This window comes from Chelonia mydas, chromosome 7 (assembly GCF_015237465.2).
Source record: "Chelonia mydas isolate rCheMyd1 chromosome 7, rCheMyd1.pri.v2, whole genome shotgun sequence".
NCBI classification, from domain to species: domain Eukaryota; kingdom Metazoa; phylum Chordata; order Testudines; family Cheloniidae; genus Chelonia; species Chelonia mydas.
The window spans coordinates 111,924,082-111,939,005 of NC_057853.1; the positions used below are offsets into that span (position 1 = coordinate 111,924,082).

The 14,924-nt window shown below is 38.9% G+C and overlaps 1 protein-coding gene across 2 annotated transcripts in view; it reads left to right on the forward strand.

Moving 5' to 3' along the window:
* LOC102931741 (nebulin related anchoring protein) overlaps positions 1 to 14,924 on the forward strand; it is a 58,739-nt gene that overhangs the window by 9,232 nt on the left and 34,583 nt on the right. For both annotated transcript variants that reach the window (XM_043551903.1, XM_007056334.3), the window contains exons 7-16: positions 220 to 324; positions 648 to 755; positions 2,681 to 2,779; positions 4,438 to 4,542; positions 6,672 to 6,788; positions 9,570 to 9,674; positions 10,618 to 10,725; positions 11,461 to 11,565; positions 13,843 to 13,941; positions 14,563 to 14,667. In XM_043551903.1, the coding sequence (XP_043407838.1) occupies positions 220 to 324; positions 648 to 755; positions 2,681 to 2,779; positions 4,438 to 4,542; positions 6,672 to 6,788; positions 9,570 to 9,674; positions 10,618 to 10,725; positions 11,461 to 11,565; positions 13,843 to 13,941; positions 14,563 to 14,667 (1,056 nt within the window). The remainder of the gene's footprint in view (positions 1 to 219; positions 325 to 647; positions 756 to 2,680; positions 2,780 to 4,437; positions 4,543 to 6,671; positions 6,789 to 9,569; positions 9,675 to 10,617; positions 10,726 to 11,460; positions 11,566 to 13,842; positions 13,942 to 14,562; positions 14,668 to 14,924) is intronic.

The window sequence follows — 14,924 nt, forward strand, 5'->3', positions numbered from 1 at the left end:
GAACACACTGTAATGACAGTCACTTTTAGTCAGTAGTAGATACACCTGCCTTTGTATTTCAACTGAGGGACTTATATTAAGGACAGAAAACTGGGAATAATTCATTATCTGAAACAAAGGTCAGTTCTTCTGTTGCCTTTTCAAGCCTTATGGAAGGAAATACCCAGATATTTGCTAGTAAATAGTTTTAAAATGCACTTTATATCTTCTGCTTCCCAGGTGGCATATAAGCGAGGACATGAAGACAGGGTTTCCAGCTATACCACTGTTGTAGACACTCCAGATCTACTGCATGCAAAGGCTGGAGGGAGGCTTATGAGTGATGTAAGTGTAACAGGAGAGAACAGGCAAACTGTTTCAATCCTGAATAATCCCCAGAACAGGCCTGTCCTGAGTACAGAATGAGGCAGCGTCTTTTGGGAAAAATAGTATTTGATCATGTAATTAGTGACGATACATACAAGGCTGTGCGGGGTGAGGGGTGATGGTGAATGAAGGTTGCACAGGCAACCTTAATTCTGACATTTCCTGACTTTTGAGTTGACTTTGCAACCTGAGTAGTGTTCTTTTAATGTAGCTTTTTTGTGTGTAGCATATATAAATGTGTGCAATATACTTGTTCCTACATTATCTTGCTTTTTTTACAGCTGAAATACACAGGAGAATATGAACAGCAGAGAGGGAAAGGCAGCTTTCCTGCTATGATCACTCCAGCTTATCAGATAGCCAAGAAAGCTAATGAACTAGCCAGTGACGTAAGTATCAAAAGCAATATCTCTTTTGAGGAAAAAAATCCAACAGATTTAGGGCCAAATTTTTTTCTGGCAAAATCCTGTCAGTGCCAGTGGAGTTACATCAGCAGAGAATGTGGCCTGTAGGATTTCAGGTAATTATTTTTTGCACGGACAGGTCCTGTGTTATACACCAGGGAAAATAAGGCCATTATATTTTGAAAGCAATACTGTTAATCTCTGGGGGCAGAAGGCCCTCCCAAGCTGCACTTGGACACAGAGAAATGAGGGGGGTGGCCATAAGGAGCCACCTGTGGCTCTCTGACCCTGTTCTGCTAGGCCTTGGTATAAGTTAGAGAAGAGCTCTAATTTATACCACAGGCATAAGGTCCCTCTTACGGGAGGACTGGTTTTACCAGAGCTCTGTCCCTTCCCTAGTTCATCCCTGATTCCCTCTCCTTCCCTTTATGTTGGTGTAGGAGTGAGCTTTGACTGAGAGGCACATCCCTCTCTTGCCATTGTCTTGGGGTACTATCGTGCATCACTATCGTACTCTTGTGAGGGGCTGAATGCCCTGCATTCCTACTGAAGTCATTTGGATCTGAACTCATGTGGCAGCTTTCAGGAGTGCTAAGCATCTTTCAAGATTGACCCTTCAGGGAGCAGCGTGAGCCTGGGATCTTTAGTGAATATAATTTGTCTGCTTTTGCCTCAGTGCCACAATTGCAATATTTGTTAAATGTGTGCCAACCCGACTGCCAGAAGTTGTGATGATTTAACAAAGCAGTTTCAAGGGAAGATAACATTACCAGCCTCCTAGGAGGTTAAATTAAATCATGTGTGTTCAAACTGTCTCATTAGTATCAATTTTTACACAGGCAGGGAAAGGAAATACGTATAGCATATTATGCTAGCTGCATAGAAATTACTTTAAAACCAGGATGGAGAATTTTCTGGTTATTAACTCATCAGTGAAAGTCAAGAAGGACCCTTAGGGCATGTCTACACTTATCTCTGGAGCGATCGATCCAGCGGGGGTGTGTGTGTGTGTGTCAATTTATCGCGTATAGTGAAGACGTGATAAATCGCCCGCCAAGCGCTCTCCCGTTGACTCCGGTACTCAACCAGGGCAAGAGGCACAGGTGGAGTCGACGGGAGAGCGTCAGCAGTCGACTCACTGCAGTGAAGACACCGAGGTGAGTAGATCTAAGTACGTCGACTTCAACTACGTTATTCAGGTAGCTGAAGTTGCGTAACTTAGATTGATTCTCCTCCCCCCACCCGCCCAGCGTAGACCAGGCCTTAGTCTTAAAGTCAAAGGCAGATGAGTGCTAAACACTGAAACTTTATACACTGCCCTTGATCTGTGGAGGTACTCTTATTGGTGTAAAAAATCGCCTATGTAGGATAAAGGGCAAGCTTGCTTATAGCTTGTAGGCATTATTTTGGCTTCAATAGAGATACTGTAAATCTTGGGCCTGAACTTGAAAGCTGCTCACCTAAAGCTACCATTGGGCCTAGTGGACATGCTAGTGATCAGCACCTCTCAGAATCAAGCTTCTTATTATTAAAAATAATTATTGATGGGCAAAAGATCCAGCTGTAGAGTGTGCAAAGCACATTGAGATCAGGTAGGATGAAAGGCACTACATAGTGACTCTGCACTTAGGTGAATTATATGTTTATTTTTAACCTTCTGGCACATCAGATGTTAGCCACTGCCAGATGTAGAATGTTATACTTGGCAAACTAATGCTCTGAACTGATATAGCAAGTCCTATGTTCTTAAAATATTATTAAATACAAGTAGAAAACTTGTCTTCTGAAGACTGGTTGAAGCAAAAAATTTTTGGCAAACCTTTATTATTAACATGTGCATGCGATTTATGATGCAGCATATATGTAACAGGCCAAACTCATCTGGCTTGATCTTCTTTTCTTTCTGTTAGGTGAGGTATCATCTAAGATATGAAAAAGAGATGAAGGGAAAAGCCAGCCATGCAACTGGAACAGATGATGCTTTCACAAAAGAAAATCACTTTAGCCAGGTATGCAACAACTAAGAGATACCCATCTACCCATGCTATAGCTGATTGTTAATACTGCCGAATGCTTAGAGTTTAGTAATGGCAATGGGATTTGCTGTCTCCTGTTGTAAGCTTTGTTTTCCCATATGAGAAATCAAGACCTCAAGGAGAGAGTAGCATGATAATACCGTAGTCTGAGTATGTAAATGAGTGTGTACCATTGGCAGGGGAACAAACAGGTTTTCTTTCAACCCTGTTCTTTATGGATTCATCTTTGCTGTTTTCCTTTTTTCAGGAAATATAATTATTGTGGGCAATGCTAAAAAATCCTAATATTGATTAGCATTTAATATCATAATATTAATATTAATTAACATTTCAGAAATTTGCTTGAGGAAGTTATGAAAAACAGAAGTTACAAGCAAGTTAGAATTCAGCTGGAAGAATAGTATTTTAAAAGAGTGACAGGTTATTCATGGTTATTTTGGATTCTCTGTACATACTTATAGTACATTTTGGGGGTATAGAATAGCTATAGATGCTGTTACCATATTATTGATAGACTTCACTGTAGTGTGACCCAACTTATCATGTGAAATGTGATGTGACATAGCATGACCTACAATGAACCCCTTTGCTGTGAGAAGTCATAGGAGAAATACCATGAATATCTGTAGCATTTACACTACTCCTGCCATAGCAGGCATCCTCATTTCACCTGATCTGGCTCATTACTACAAAAGATTTATACAAAGTTACATAATAAGCACATACATGATATGGTTTCTAATGAGGAAATTGTTTTTTCTTTTGCTAAGATTGTTTAAAATAAAATATTTAACAATTTCTTTTTCACAAACCCTTAATATGTTTATGAAAAAGTTATAAATAATCCTTTGGCTAAATGATTTTAAAGTTCAGAACAACCTTTTTTCTGTAAACCTGGCATTAGTCTAGAAATGGTTCAATTCTGTCCTGACATAGGGATAAAGTCCTGGATATTCTCATGCAATCTGAAAGCTAAAGAGATTTAACCATATGCTTTTGAGGGCAGAATCTTGTCTAAAGACACATTCCACTTCATGGTACTAATTCTAGAATAATAATAAATAATAATAATAAAAAAAGAGTGGGCCCTTTCTTTGTTTTTTAAAGTATTTGCCACCATAATACCTGAGCACCTCTCATTCATTCATTAATTCATCCTCAAAATACCCCTGTGAAGTTGAGAAGTATTACTGTACCCATGAGGACTACAGTCACAGAGATGTTGAGACTTGCACAGCATCACAGAGGGCATGTGATGCAGAGCCTGACTTGAACCAGATCTTCTGAGTGTCTTAACCATCAGACCCATTCTTGTTTTCTTTTAATTTTTGGCCTGCGGGAGTTGGGGTGAGATTTGGAGGCTGTATTCATCTTTTCTGTACTGGAGGAATGCCATCTTGAAAGTAGCTAAGTTACCCGTGCTTCCATTGCAACATAAATGAAGAGGCCATAGAGAAAGTTTACATTGTAGGTGATTAAATACATATATTCTAGTATGAAATGAACAAACTTTACAGACAAAAAGAAGTAATGAACTATACAGGCACATTACAGAGACTGGGGAGCTTAGAAAAGTCATTAATCATCCACTTGCTCATATGTAATGAATAAACACCCTGAATTTTCTGCAGGATTATATGGATGAATATGAAGAGCACAGAGGCAAAGGAAGCTTTCCTGCTATGATCACTCCAGCTTATCAAAATGCCAAGAAAGCAAATGAACTGGCAAGTGATGTAAGTATAAAACATGAATAATCAATACAATACATAAACAATTAAAAGCAGCAGTTTGTCGAAGTAGTGCTTGGAAGCAGAATGCTAAAATTAAACTAGAAAAACAAACAATGACATTTCACTGCATTGCAGAGGACTAGATGGCTCGGGGGATTGATGATGTCCGTTATCACCAAAGCAAACTATGTTCTTAGTAGTTTTAGTTGTGAGATTTGCTACAGTAACTCCCATAGTGAGTAAATATAGCTTGAATGATCTGAACAGTTTCTAGTTTTTTGATTATGTTGTATTGTATCTTTAGTACAAAGCAATTGATACTGAGACAAGAGAACGTAGGATGCGACATTGGCATATCAAGAGGATTGAATTCCTTATCTGCAGTACACTGATTTTTTTTTTTTTAGTTGTAATCTACAGAAGAGGTACAGACTTAGATGTGGCAGCATAAGGTTTTTCCATACAACCACCAACCAGTGAACCTCAGCTCAGTTCTGAAGGGACCAACTCTAGTAGTCACAAAATGTGTCTATCCGCATTCCCATCCTTTCTTGTTTTGTCTAGCATGACAGCCCAAAAGGCAGCCTCTTGGTGGAAATTTTTGTGATGTGGACACCTGTCCACTGGGAGTAGACTGAGCCCATCAACTCATGCAGACCATTAAAAAGCTAACAGATGGCAAAATCTTTCTGTCAATACCAACCCAAGCCAGGCACAAGCAGCAACCTAGAGGTGAAAGGTTCCATAGTATCCTATTACTTGAACTAATGACTGGGAGAATATAAAAAAACTAACACCGCCTATGCAGTGTAGTTATAGCTGTGTCAGTCCCAGGATATTAGAGAGACAAGGTGGATGAGTTAATATCTTTTATTGGACCCACTTCTGTTGGTGAGAGAGACAAGCTTTCGAGCCACACAGAGTTCTTTCCTTTCCCACATCTGAAGAAGAGCTCTGTGTGGCTTGAAAGTTGTCTCTCTCACCAACAGAAGTGGGTCCAATAAAAGATATTCCCTCACCCACCTTGTCTTTCTAAGACCTCCTATGACTGTGGCCTATTTCAATGACAAATCCAGTGATGCCCAATTTAAGAATGAATATTTAACCTTTCCTGATTAAAGATGCCATTGTAACAGGTCTCCAGAATGGTAAAAATCAAAATTATATTTCCTAATTGGCAAATTGTTATGGGGGTTGGTTTTATGGTTTTCTTTGTGCTGTACAAGGGGGATGAACATATCGTAGTATAAGGCAATTTAATTCCTCTTAAAGTCTGAGAAACTGAACACAGACTCCAAAATCAAATCTGAATAATCACAACATTTCAGCACACTCTAAAATGTCTTTTGTTTCATAACATACGGGGTAGAATTTCAAAGTTAGGCATTTGCAATTGCATGAGGTGAGGAGCCTGTCTGTGTACATGTGAAAATTAATTGATTTGTGTGCAGAAGTTAGGCAAAACACAAATATAATCATCCAGACCCAGGGGTAGAATCTTGGCCATATTTAAGTCAATGGTAGAACTCCAAATCTAAATTGGCACCTTCTTCACCTCCCCCCTTTTTAAAGTATCACTTAGCACTACCTTACAGGAGGGAATTGCCATCTTTAAAGAAAAAACAATACATAAGAGTGAAAAATAAAAAGTACTGTACACTCAATAAGCTGGTTTCTGTAGAAGGAAAATTCTAGTGGGTAACCATCTATAATTCTCTGACTGGCACCCTAACGTAGACTACTAAGAACTGAATTCTTTAATAGAATAGGGTATAAGCCTCAATCAGTTGCTAGCCAAGAATCTGCTAGTGATTATTAATATGAAGATGTCTGTTCAAGTAACTGAGAACAAGTGCTGTCCAGCCAACGGGAAAACTTCTGTAGAAAAATACTAAATTGTGAAGTGGTTTCACATGAAACAGTCGGATTACGTGACTAGTGATTTTCTCTGGAGATGATTTCAAGAAGTAACAGGCTGCAATTAATTTACCTTTCCAACTTATTTACCCTTTTGTTAAAGCATATTAAAACTAGTAGAAATTAAGGAAAAGTCTTACTCTGGCTGTTCAAGTGAATGGAAATGACAACGATGACAAAAATATCTTTGTTTTGATGATTTTTCCCTTTTTTAGATAAAGTACAAAAAGGATCATTCAAAGATGAAAGGGGCAGCCCACTTCCATTCTCTTTCAGCCGAAGACAACTTAGTTCTTAAACAAGCCCAGAATGTCAACAAGCTTGTCAGTGAGGTAAGGCGTCAAATACAATTATAGACTGATAGGAGAGCAGCCCATACTAGATACAGCTATATCTATTTATCTCTGGCAGGTAAGTTCTGGTTTCTCAGGCTAGGAAAGTAAACAGTTGTTGTCCTTAATGACTAGCACACATGAAAACAATCAATGTGTAGTACAGTTATAAAATGTGGCCATTCCTTGGGAGAAACATTCAGGGACAGATCCTCAGCTGATGAAAATTGTTATAGCTTCATTGACTTCAGTAGAGCTTTGAGAAGTTACACAAGCTGAGGATCTTCCCCTCACCTTTCTGTGTTTTTTAAAATGAACCCATCTCCAGATGAACTAAAATAGCTTTTCTGTTTCTTGAACTACACTTTTAACTGCCGGTGTTTTTTCACGTAATTACTTTCACCCTTGGAGAAAGGAACATTCAACACTTACCGGTATGGGGGCTGGCCTGGGGTGGAAGGGGCGGGTCTGGGCGGTCAGCGTCCCCCAGCCAGCCCATCTGCGCTGCCTGACCCGCGCTGCCTAGGGCTCTAGCAGCGATTTAAAGGGCCCAAGGCTCCAGCCACTGCCACAGTAACAGCAGCCGGAGCCCCGGACCCTTTTAAATCGCCGACCCCTGGGGCAGCTGCTCCTTTTGCCCCCACCCTGTCAGCAGCCCGGGGTGGGGGAGTTAAGCAGGGTCCTTTGCCGCTGCAGTGCTCTAAGCAGGGTCCTTTGCTACCACAGTGCTTTAACGTCAGCTGCATATGGGCCCGTACCGGTGGCCACTTTTTACCGGTATGCTGTACCAGCCCATACTGGCCCACTTGCACCCCTGCCCTTCTCCAAAATACATCTTCCCTTCCTCCTTCTCCTCTTTTTTTTTTTTTTTTTTAAGGAAAAGAAACCAAGAATATACATATTATAGGCAGAGGAGATCAAGAGATGCAGAATTTTGTTTCAGATAAACTTTTCCAAAGTGTTGTCAATGTGATTTAGTGAACAGATTGTTGGACTGGTAGTCAGGAGACCTGAGTTCTGTTTCTAGCTCTGCCACTGACATACTGTGTCACCTTGGGAATCTGTTCACCTCAGTTTTCCCACCTGTAAAATGGGGGTAATGGTACTTGCCTTCTATTGTAAAGTGCTTTGAGCTCTATACATGAAAAGTGCTACATAAATGCTGAGTATTATTATTTTATTTTTCTGAATTTCAAATGTATCTGAAATGTATGTATGTCTTTAGAAGTGGCTTAAATACAAGTTCTATACTTCAGAACTTTCAGATTTTTTGGGAAAGATTTGCTTACCTATTTCAATACGAAATCCAAATCCAATATACAGCTGAGCTCTAATTCTATACCCTTTTCTGCCTCCACAAGTACATGTGACGTAATCAATGGGAAACTTGTATGTGAATTAAAGAGAAGAATTAGACCTTCAGTAACGGTACTGGATGTACTAATTAACACTTTCCTACAGGGAATCTCAATTTGACTTATAAAGTGACATCACTGTTAGAGAGAGAGAGAAAGCAGCATATTTCTGATTCTGGCCAACCAGAGTATACGAACCTAAGGAAGTTCTGTGCATGGCTTTTAGTGCTGTGTTTTCTCATTCTCTGGGGTTCTAAACAGAAGTAATTTAGGATAATTTAGAAGTGTATATTACGGTGTTTTAAAGGGTTTTCTGCAGATAATTGGAAAAATTAACCTTTGAAAAATATATGCAAAATGGGCCAAAATCCAATTTCCATTATACCTGTGCATCTGTATTAATGTATAGAGAACAGAATCCAGCATCCTGTAAAAGACTGTCGCTTACAAATAATGCAAAAAGACAAAGCTGCTTGTAAGAGAACAATGTAGAGGAATTCTCAAACTATTCTGAGTTGTTAAGGCAGGTCCACTATTCTCTGATTAATGGATGCAGTGCGTCAGGAGTATTCTCCAATTACCCAGAACAATTCAGTGTCAACTGAAGTGCCAGGACACAGCCTTCTACATTTGAGTACTCTTGTGATATCAAGTGTAAATCTATTTTGTAGCAGCATAACTGAAATAATGTGTACATCCTTTGGGGATGCAACTACGTAGTCTATTTATCAAGAACATTAGCATGTATTAATTTGTTCATAGAATTGTGCTGTGATAGCTATAGAGAATAAGGATAACTTTTTCAAAATTGATACGTGATTCTAGATGCCTTTGTTTTGGGGGCCGCACTTGAGAGGTCTTTAAGGGTATGTCTACATTGCACCTGGGGGTGAGCCTCCCACCCTGGGTAGATGGACTTGCATTAGTGGACCTTGAGCTAGCCTGGTAAAAATAGCAATAGGAATGTTGCAAGCCTAGGTGGGCTTGAGAATCCGAGCCTCAACATCCACGCTGCTATTTTTGGAGCACGCTAGCTCGAGCTCTGCTAGTGCGAGTCTATCTGCCTGAGCTGGGAAACTCGCTCCCAGATGCAATGTAGGCATACTCCAGGGTGCCTCATATGTAGATGCTGAGCAATCAGCACTTTCTGAAAAACATCTCATACTAAGGACCCAAAGCTGAGACATCTAATATCACTAGTCGCTTTTTGAAAATGTAGGCCCCAAAATCATCATCAAGGCTATAGGGCTTACTATTGGAAAGGGTAGAATCAGAAGTGTGGAATCTACAGTTTACTGTATGCCATATAATAAAATCCTTATGTTAACTTATCTGGATTTAAGGTATGACTTATGTGCGTAGATATTTTATGCAGTGAATTCAGATTTTGCTACATCTCACCCTTATATTTTTTTTGGCTTCTAAGGTGAAGTACAAGAAGGATCTGGAAAACAGTAAAGGCCACAGTATTAACTACTGTGAGACTCCCCAGTTCAAGAATGTGAGCAAGATCTCAAAATACACCAGTGATGTAAGTCCTCAGTACCTTGTGTGCAGTGCAGTGGAAGTTTAACTTAGCAGCTGCTGGACTCACAGTTCATCTGTGTGTGTTCCATATAAGCCTTGAGTAAAAGCTGCATTGGGAGTTTGAATAGAATAGTCATTTTTCTGTGTTTGTACAGCGCTTAGCATAATAGGGGCCTGGTCCATGACTACGGCTCCTAGCCACTACAGTAATACAAATAATAATAATTAATATAGGGAAAAGAGATTACTTACTATAATGCATTGCTAAGCCAATCAAAGATGACTATTAACATTATTTGTCACACTTTCATTTACTTCATCACTTATGTCCATTTGTTAATTGAAGTGACATATATGCAGATAATCTCAGGAGCCATTTTTTGAGACATAAATTATTGAGCAGAACATATTTAAATATCTGTAAAACTAATGCTTACTATTATTGGTGTAGCAATAACTCATTTTAAAAACATCTTTAACTAAAATACATTAGTAAGATGATCTGCATCAGCACAAAGGTAGGGCAAAATGGGTGACTATCCTGAATGAGGACACAAAAGAGTATTCATGCAGGAATCTTAAAATACCATGGGATTAATTCCTTTGTTATAAATAACTCTTTCTCAGTTTAATGATCCGTTATTTCTGAGGTAAATAATTTTCAGCAATGAAGTGAGAAGGCACCAAATTTGTGTGGCACGTAGGTAATTTGGGGAATACAGTTGACATCTGTTGAAATGAAGGTCTCTTGGGAGGTGTGCCAATAATCTTTTTTTTTTTTTAGGTGTCCAAGTTGTTGTATAAACATGATGAGTTTTCACACTATAGCAACACTAGTAGATCATTTGAACTGGCTATATTTTCCTATGCTCAGTACCTGTCTCTCTGCTGTAACAGATAGTGAAATAAAATACATTTTCTGAGACAATGTTTGCTTTTGTGTATAGCTTAAATACAGAGAAAAATACCAGAATCAAATGAAAGGTCATTATGAAGGCATTGGCATGGACAGGCGCACTCTGCATGCTATGAAGGTTGGCAGCTTGGCAAGCAATGTAAGTCATTTGCACTCATATTATAATAGGTACTGCGGTAGTATTCAGTTATGTAGATGTCTTTTTCTTTTTTTTTTTTTTTTTTTGTCTTCAATATTGCCAGCCTTCAGTTGATGAGAAATCTTAGATCGAATTATGTTGGGAGGTGCTAAGGATGGATTTGCTGAGAAGACTATAAATCTTGGGAACCCTCCTGCACTAGTTTACACGTATTTTATTGTGCAGGAGAAGTTTAAATTATTCATTTAGGTATCCAATCCTGCAAAATTCTGAGCTCCCTCAATTCCCTTGGACATCAATAAGAGTTGAGGTTGGTCAACACCCTGTAGGGTCAGGTGTAAAAACAATCTTTAATGGAGGTTTCTGAACCCTAGTTAATTTACTGGATTAGTCAAGAAGCCATTTTGTTACATACCATTCCTTCAAGTACATTATTTACAAATCTGTAAGAAACTCAAGAACTAAGCAGAAAGATAAAAGAGATGTGTCATAGGTGGAAGTTAAGTTAATACTCCCACTGTTGGCATTGGATTAATTGTGTAGTTGAAAAAGAATCAATTAGTGGCTAAACTATGCAAATAATTTCATTTTCTTTGTCGTTGATGACATTGAACTTACTTTGTTTCTTGTGTTTAATATTAATATTATTGTTTCTCCTTTCCTCTTGATGGATAATTATTCAAACAAATGACAGCTTTAAAAAAAGACTGATTTTTTTTGTTCTCCCTGTTTCAGATAGCCTATAAATCTGATTACAAGCACGACGATGTTGACTACAATTACCCAGCTACACTGACTCCTTCATATCAAACAACAAGGAAGTTGGTTCCTTTGAAAGATGTAAATAATCGTATGGGTTTTCATCCTGTTTCTTGCACGGCTCATCATCTCCCTGGAGGAGAAAATCTGAAGCATAGTGTGTGATGTTATCCTGGTGGCAAACAGCTGGTAACACAAGGCTCAGTGGGGTCAGGAAGGCTGTGAGGATTGGGAATGGGATACAGAGACTGCCAGCCCTAGTCACTAATTTCAGTTCAGACCAGATTATTGGTAACCTAAAGATGAATTGGCGTGGAGACGTTTACACTACTATTGCCCATGCTGTACCTCAATAAATCAAGGACTTCAGTCTAGAGTTTGTCATTCTGGCACCTTTCCAAACACTAACAACTCCCCCCACCCCTGGAAAATATTAGTGGAATAGGTATAGCTGATCTCTTTTGTGGGTTCTTCCATACCTAATATTCTAACTGCTAACGGGAATTGTATTGCTTCTTCTCCAGCAATAGTTCCATTTTGTCTGTGGAAAGGGCTAGGGAGTCAAGGAGGGGAGAAAGAGAATTTGAATTAACTATTCTCTACCTCTTGCCATGTGGAAGACGTACATCCCCCAAGAGGTGAAGCAAGAATGTCAAGGGCAGAGACTGTAGGCACCAACGTTTCACTTATCCAAGAACAGACTGGGCTTAGAGCATTTTATCTAGTACATGTTTGCCATGACTCCAGACAGGACTTGTGCATGACTGGCATTGTGGGAAATTGATTTATATGCTCCAAAGAAAGAACCTGCAATCAAATACAGCATTGGGCCTAACCTGTCCAGAGGCTAGAGCTCACTTGAGCAATTTGGATGTGGGTTCTGTGGATTACCACACAGCCAACATTCCCAGTTCTAAGATCATCATCAGCAATAAGTACATGTGGTTAAGTTTAAAGAAAAAAAGAAGGAAATTAAAAAGAAGAAAAGAAACTCTCTGCTGAAGAGAGCCTTAGATACCTATATAGAAAGAGTGAATGAACTCTTTTAAGTACACTGATCACTTTTGGCTTTGTGAGATAAATCATGCAGTTCTTGTAATGTGAGTTAACCTGGTGGGTAGCAGAAGTGTGTATATGTGCAGGTGTCTTAGATAAAGAGGATCCTATTAAAATGGATTCATAGCTTTAACTGCCTTTAGAATTACACTCCACTTCATGGCAAAAAACATTCTTAAAGAACTAGTTTTAAGAAACATACAATTTGCAATGTTTGGTGATTAACTACAATTTATATTACGGCCTACAGAGGATAATAATTGTGTCCTGCAATGTAACCCTGAGGCCTTTGGCAGGAAGTGGTTTAAAAGAAAATTCCTCCATGACATTTTATCTTGCATAGTTTGGCGATTTAATATATTTATCTTTATAGATGTATTATAGCCGCAACTGTATTCATATACATGAGCAGGGGGTGGGACTAGACGACCTCCTGAGGTCCCTTCCAACCCTGATCTTCTGTGATTCTATGATACTAGGAATTTAGTGCACTCTAATCCTACTGATGGCTGACATTGAAATGCTTTTTTCCCTGCACCATATATATTTTCCCTTCCATAATAAACTCTTACCATATAAGAAACTTTTATGATCAGTTATTACATTTTAAAAACTAGTTGAAGACAAGTAGTAATAGAGCCCATTGGAATACAATTTGTTCTGTGTAGTTTATGGCAGGACAGACCACTACTGAAGTAAGTTCCTGGTTACAAAATAAAAGGGATTCTAAGGCTATGTTTACACTAGGCGGGATCGACGCTTTGGTGATCGATACACTGGGGGTCGATTTAGCTGGTCTAGTGAAGACCTGCTAGCTAAATCAATGGCAGAGCGTCTCCTGTTGACACAGCGTGATGTAGACACCTCAGTAAATTGACCTAAACTACGTCGACTCCAGTTACAGTGTTCACGTAGCTGGAGTTGCGTAACTTAGGTCGATTTACCGTGGTAGTGTAGACATAGCCTAAGAGATGATGCAGGATATTAATTGGATAGGAATGCTTTATAGGAACCGATTGAAACTGTGTCTCATTAATAAAATCCACATACTGTGTTTGAGGGAAGTTCGTTTTCAAGTAATATAGAAGTAATAATCTCAGCACAGGGAATTTTCTGGGGATTAATTACCGGCTGTGCTTAATCTCATCCACAGCTCCCGGCTTTGGGAATTGTTCTACACCTCAGTTTTCATGACTTAAGTGGTGGGTTTACCCCCAAATTTCAGCTAAACAAAACTTCTCTACCATACCTTTCACATGCCAATCTGAGCATTTCCTTTTTTGTTTCTCATTTTTAATTTAGGTAAACTATAGACAAAGCATAGACAAACTGAAGTACAGCTCTGTTACCAGCACTCCACAAATTATTCAAGCCAAAATAAACTCACAACAGCTCAGTGATGTAAGTCCTTCTCCCATTGACCGTCTCTGTTTATTAGTGATAAGAAAATATTTTATTTCCTAATATTCTCACTGCATGTGTTTTCTTTCTTGTTGATCATAGCTGATAAGTAGGTTTAAAACTAAAACAAACCATAGAAAGTGAATGAAATTGCTTTCAAAGCCCAAGTGGCCACATCAGTAGATCGAGAAATATGAAATGCTTTCTTGAACTTTGAGAAGCATCCGATGAAGTGAGCTGTAGCTCACGAAAGCTCATGCTCAAATAAACTGGTTAGTCTCTAAGGTGCCACAAGTACTCCTTTTCTTTTTACGAATACAGACTAACACGGCTGTTACTCTGAAACCTATATAACTTCAGTTTCTGGCTATTTGATTTGTTAACACCTGTTTTTATTGGACTTGTCCTACAGGCCTATTTATATTATACCATTTACTGGGAATTTTCTTTGAATAACTAGGGGAAAGTTATATTTGCCTTTTCTTATTATTCCCAATTTTATTTAGTTATTACAGACTTTTATTATGGCACTTAACACATTAAAACAAACAATAACCTCTTCAAGTTAAATGGAATTGCATTTGGTGTATTGAAGGTAATTTGTTTCAATGTCTGTGGCAGTTGACTTACCGAGCCCAGTATGAGAAAACCAAAATGAATTACACTCTACCACGGGATGTTCCTCAGTTAGTCAAGGCGAAAGCCAATGCTGAGCTATACAGTGAGGTAAGCAAAGTGACTTGCAAATGTAGATCTATGTATTGTCCTCAAATATGAGCAATAATGAACACACGGATGCTGAGACTGTTCAGGAAGAAATAGGCATCTTTGTTCTGCCTTTATTCAACAATCTGAGACAAAGTTATCCAAATTAGTAGGGATAAAATGTGAAGCACAGCCTTGGAACTTGTTCTGAGATCTCATGAAATGACTTGAATTTGTCTAGCAGATGAAATGTCCACACCACGAAACTGACCATCCAA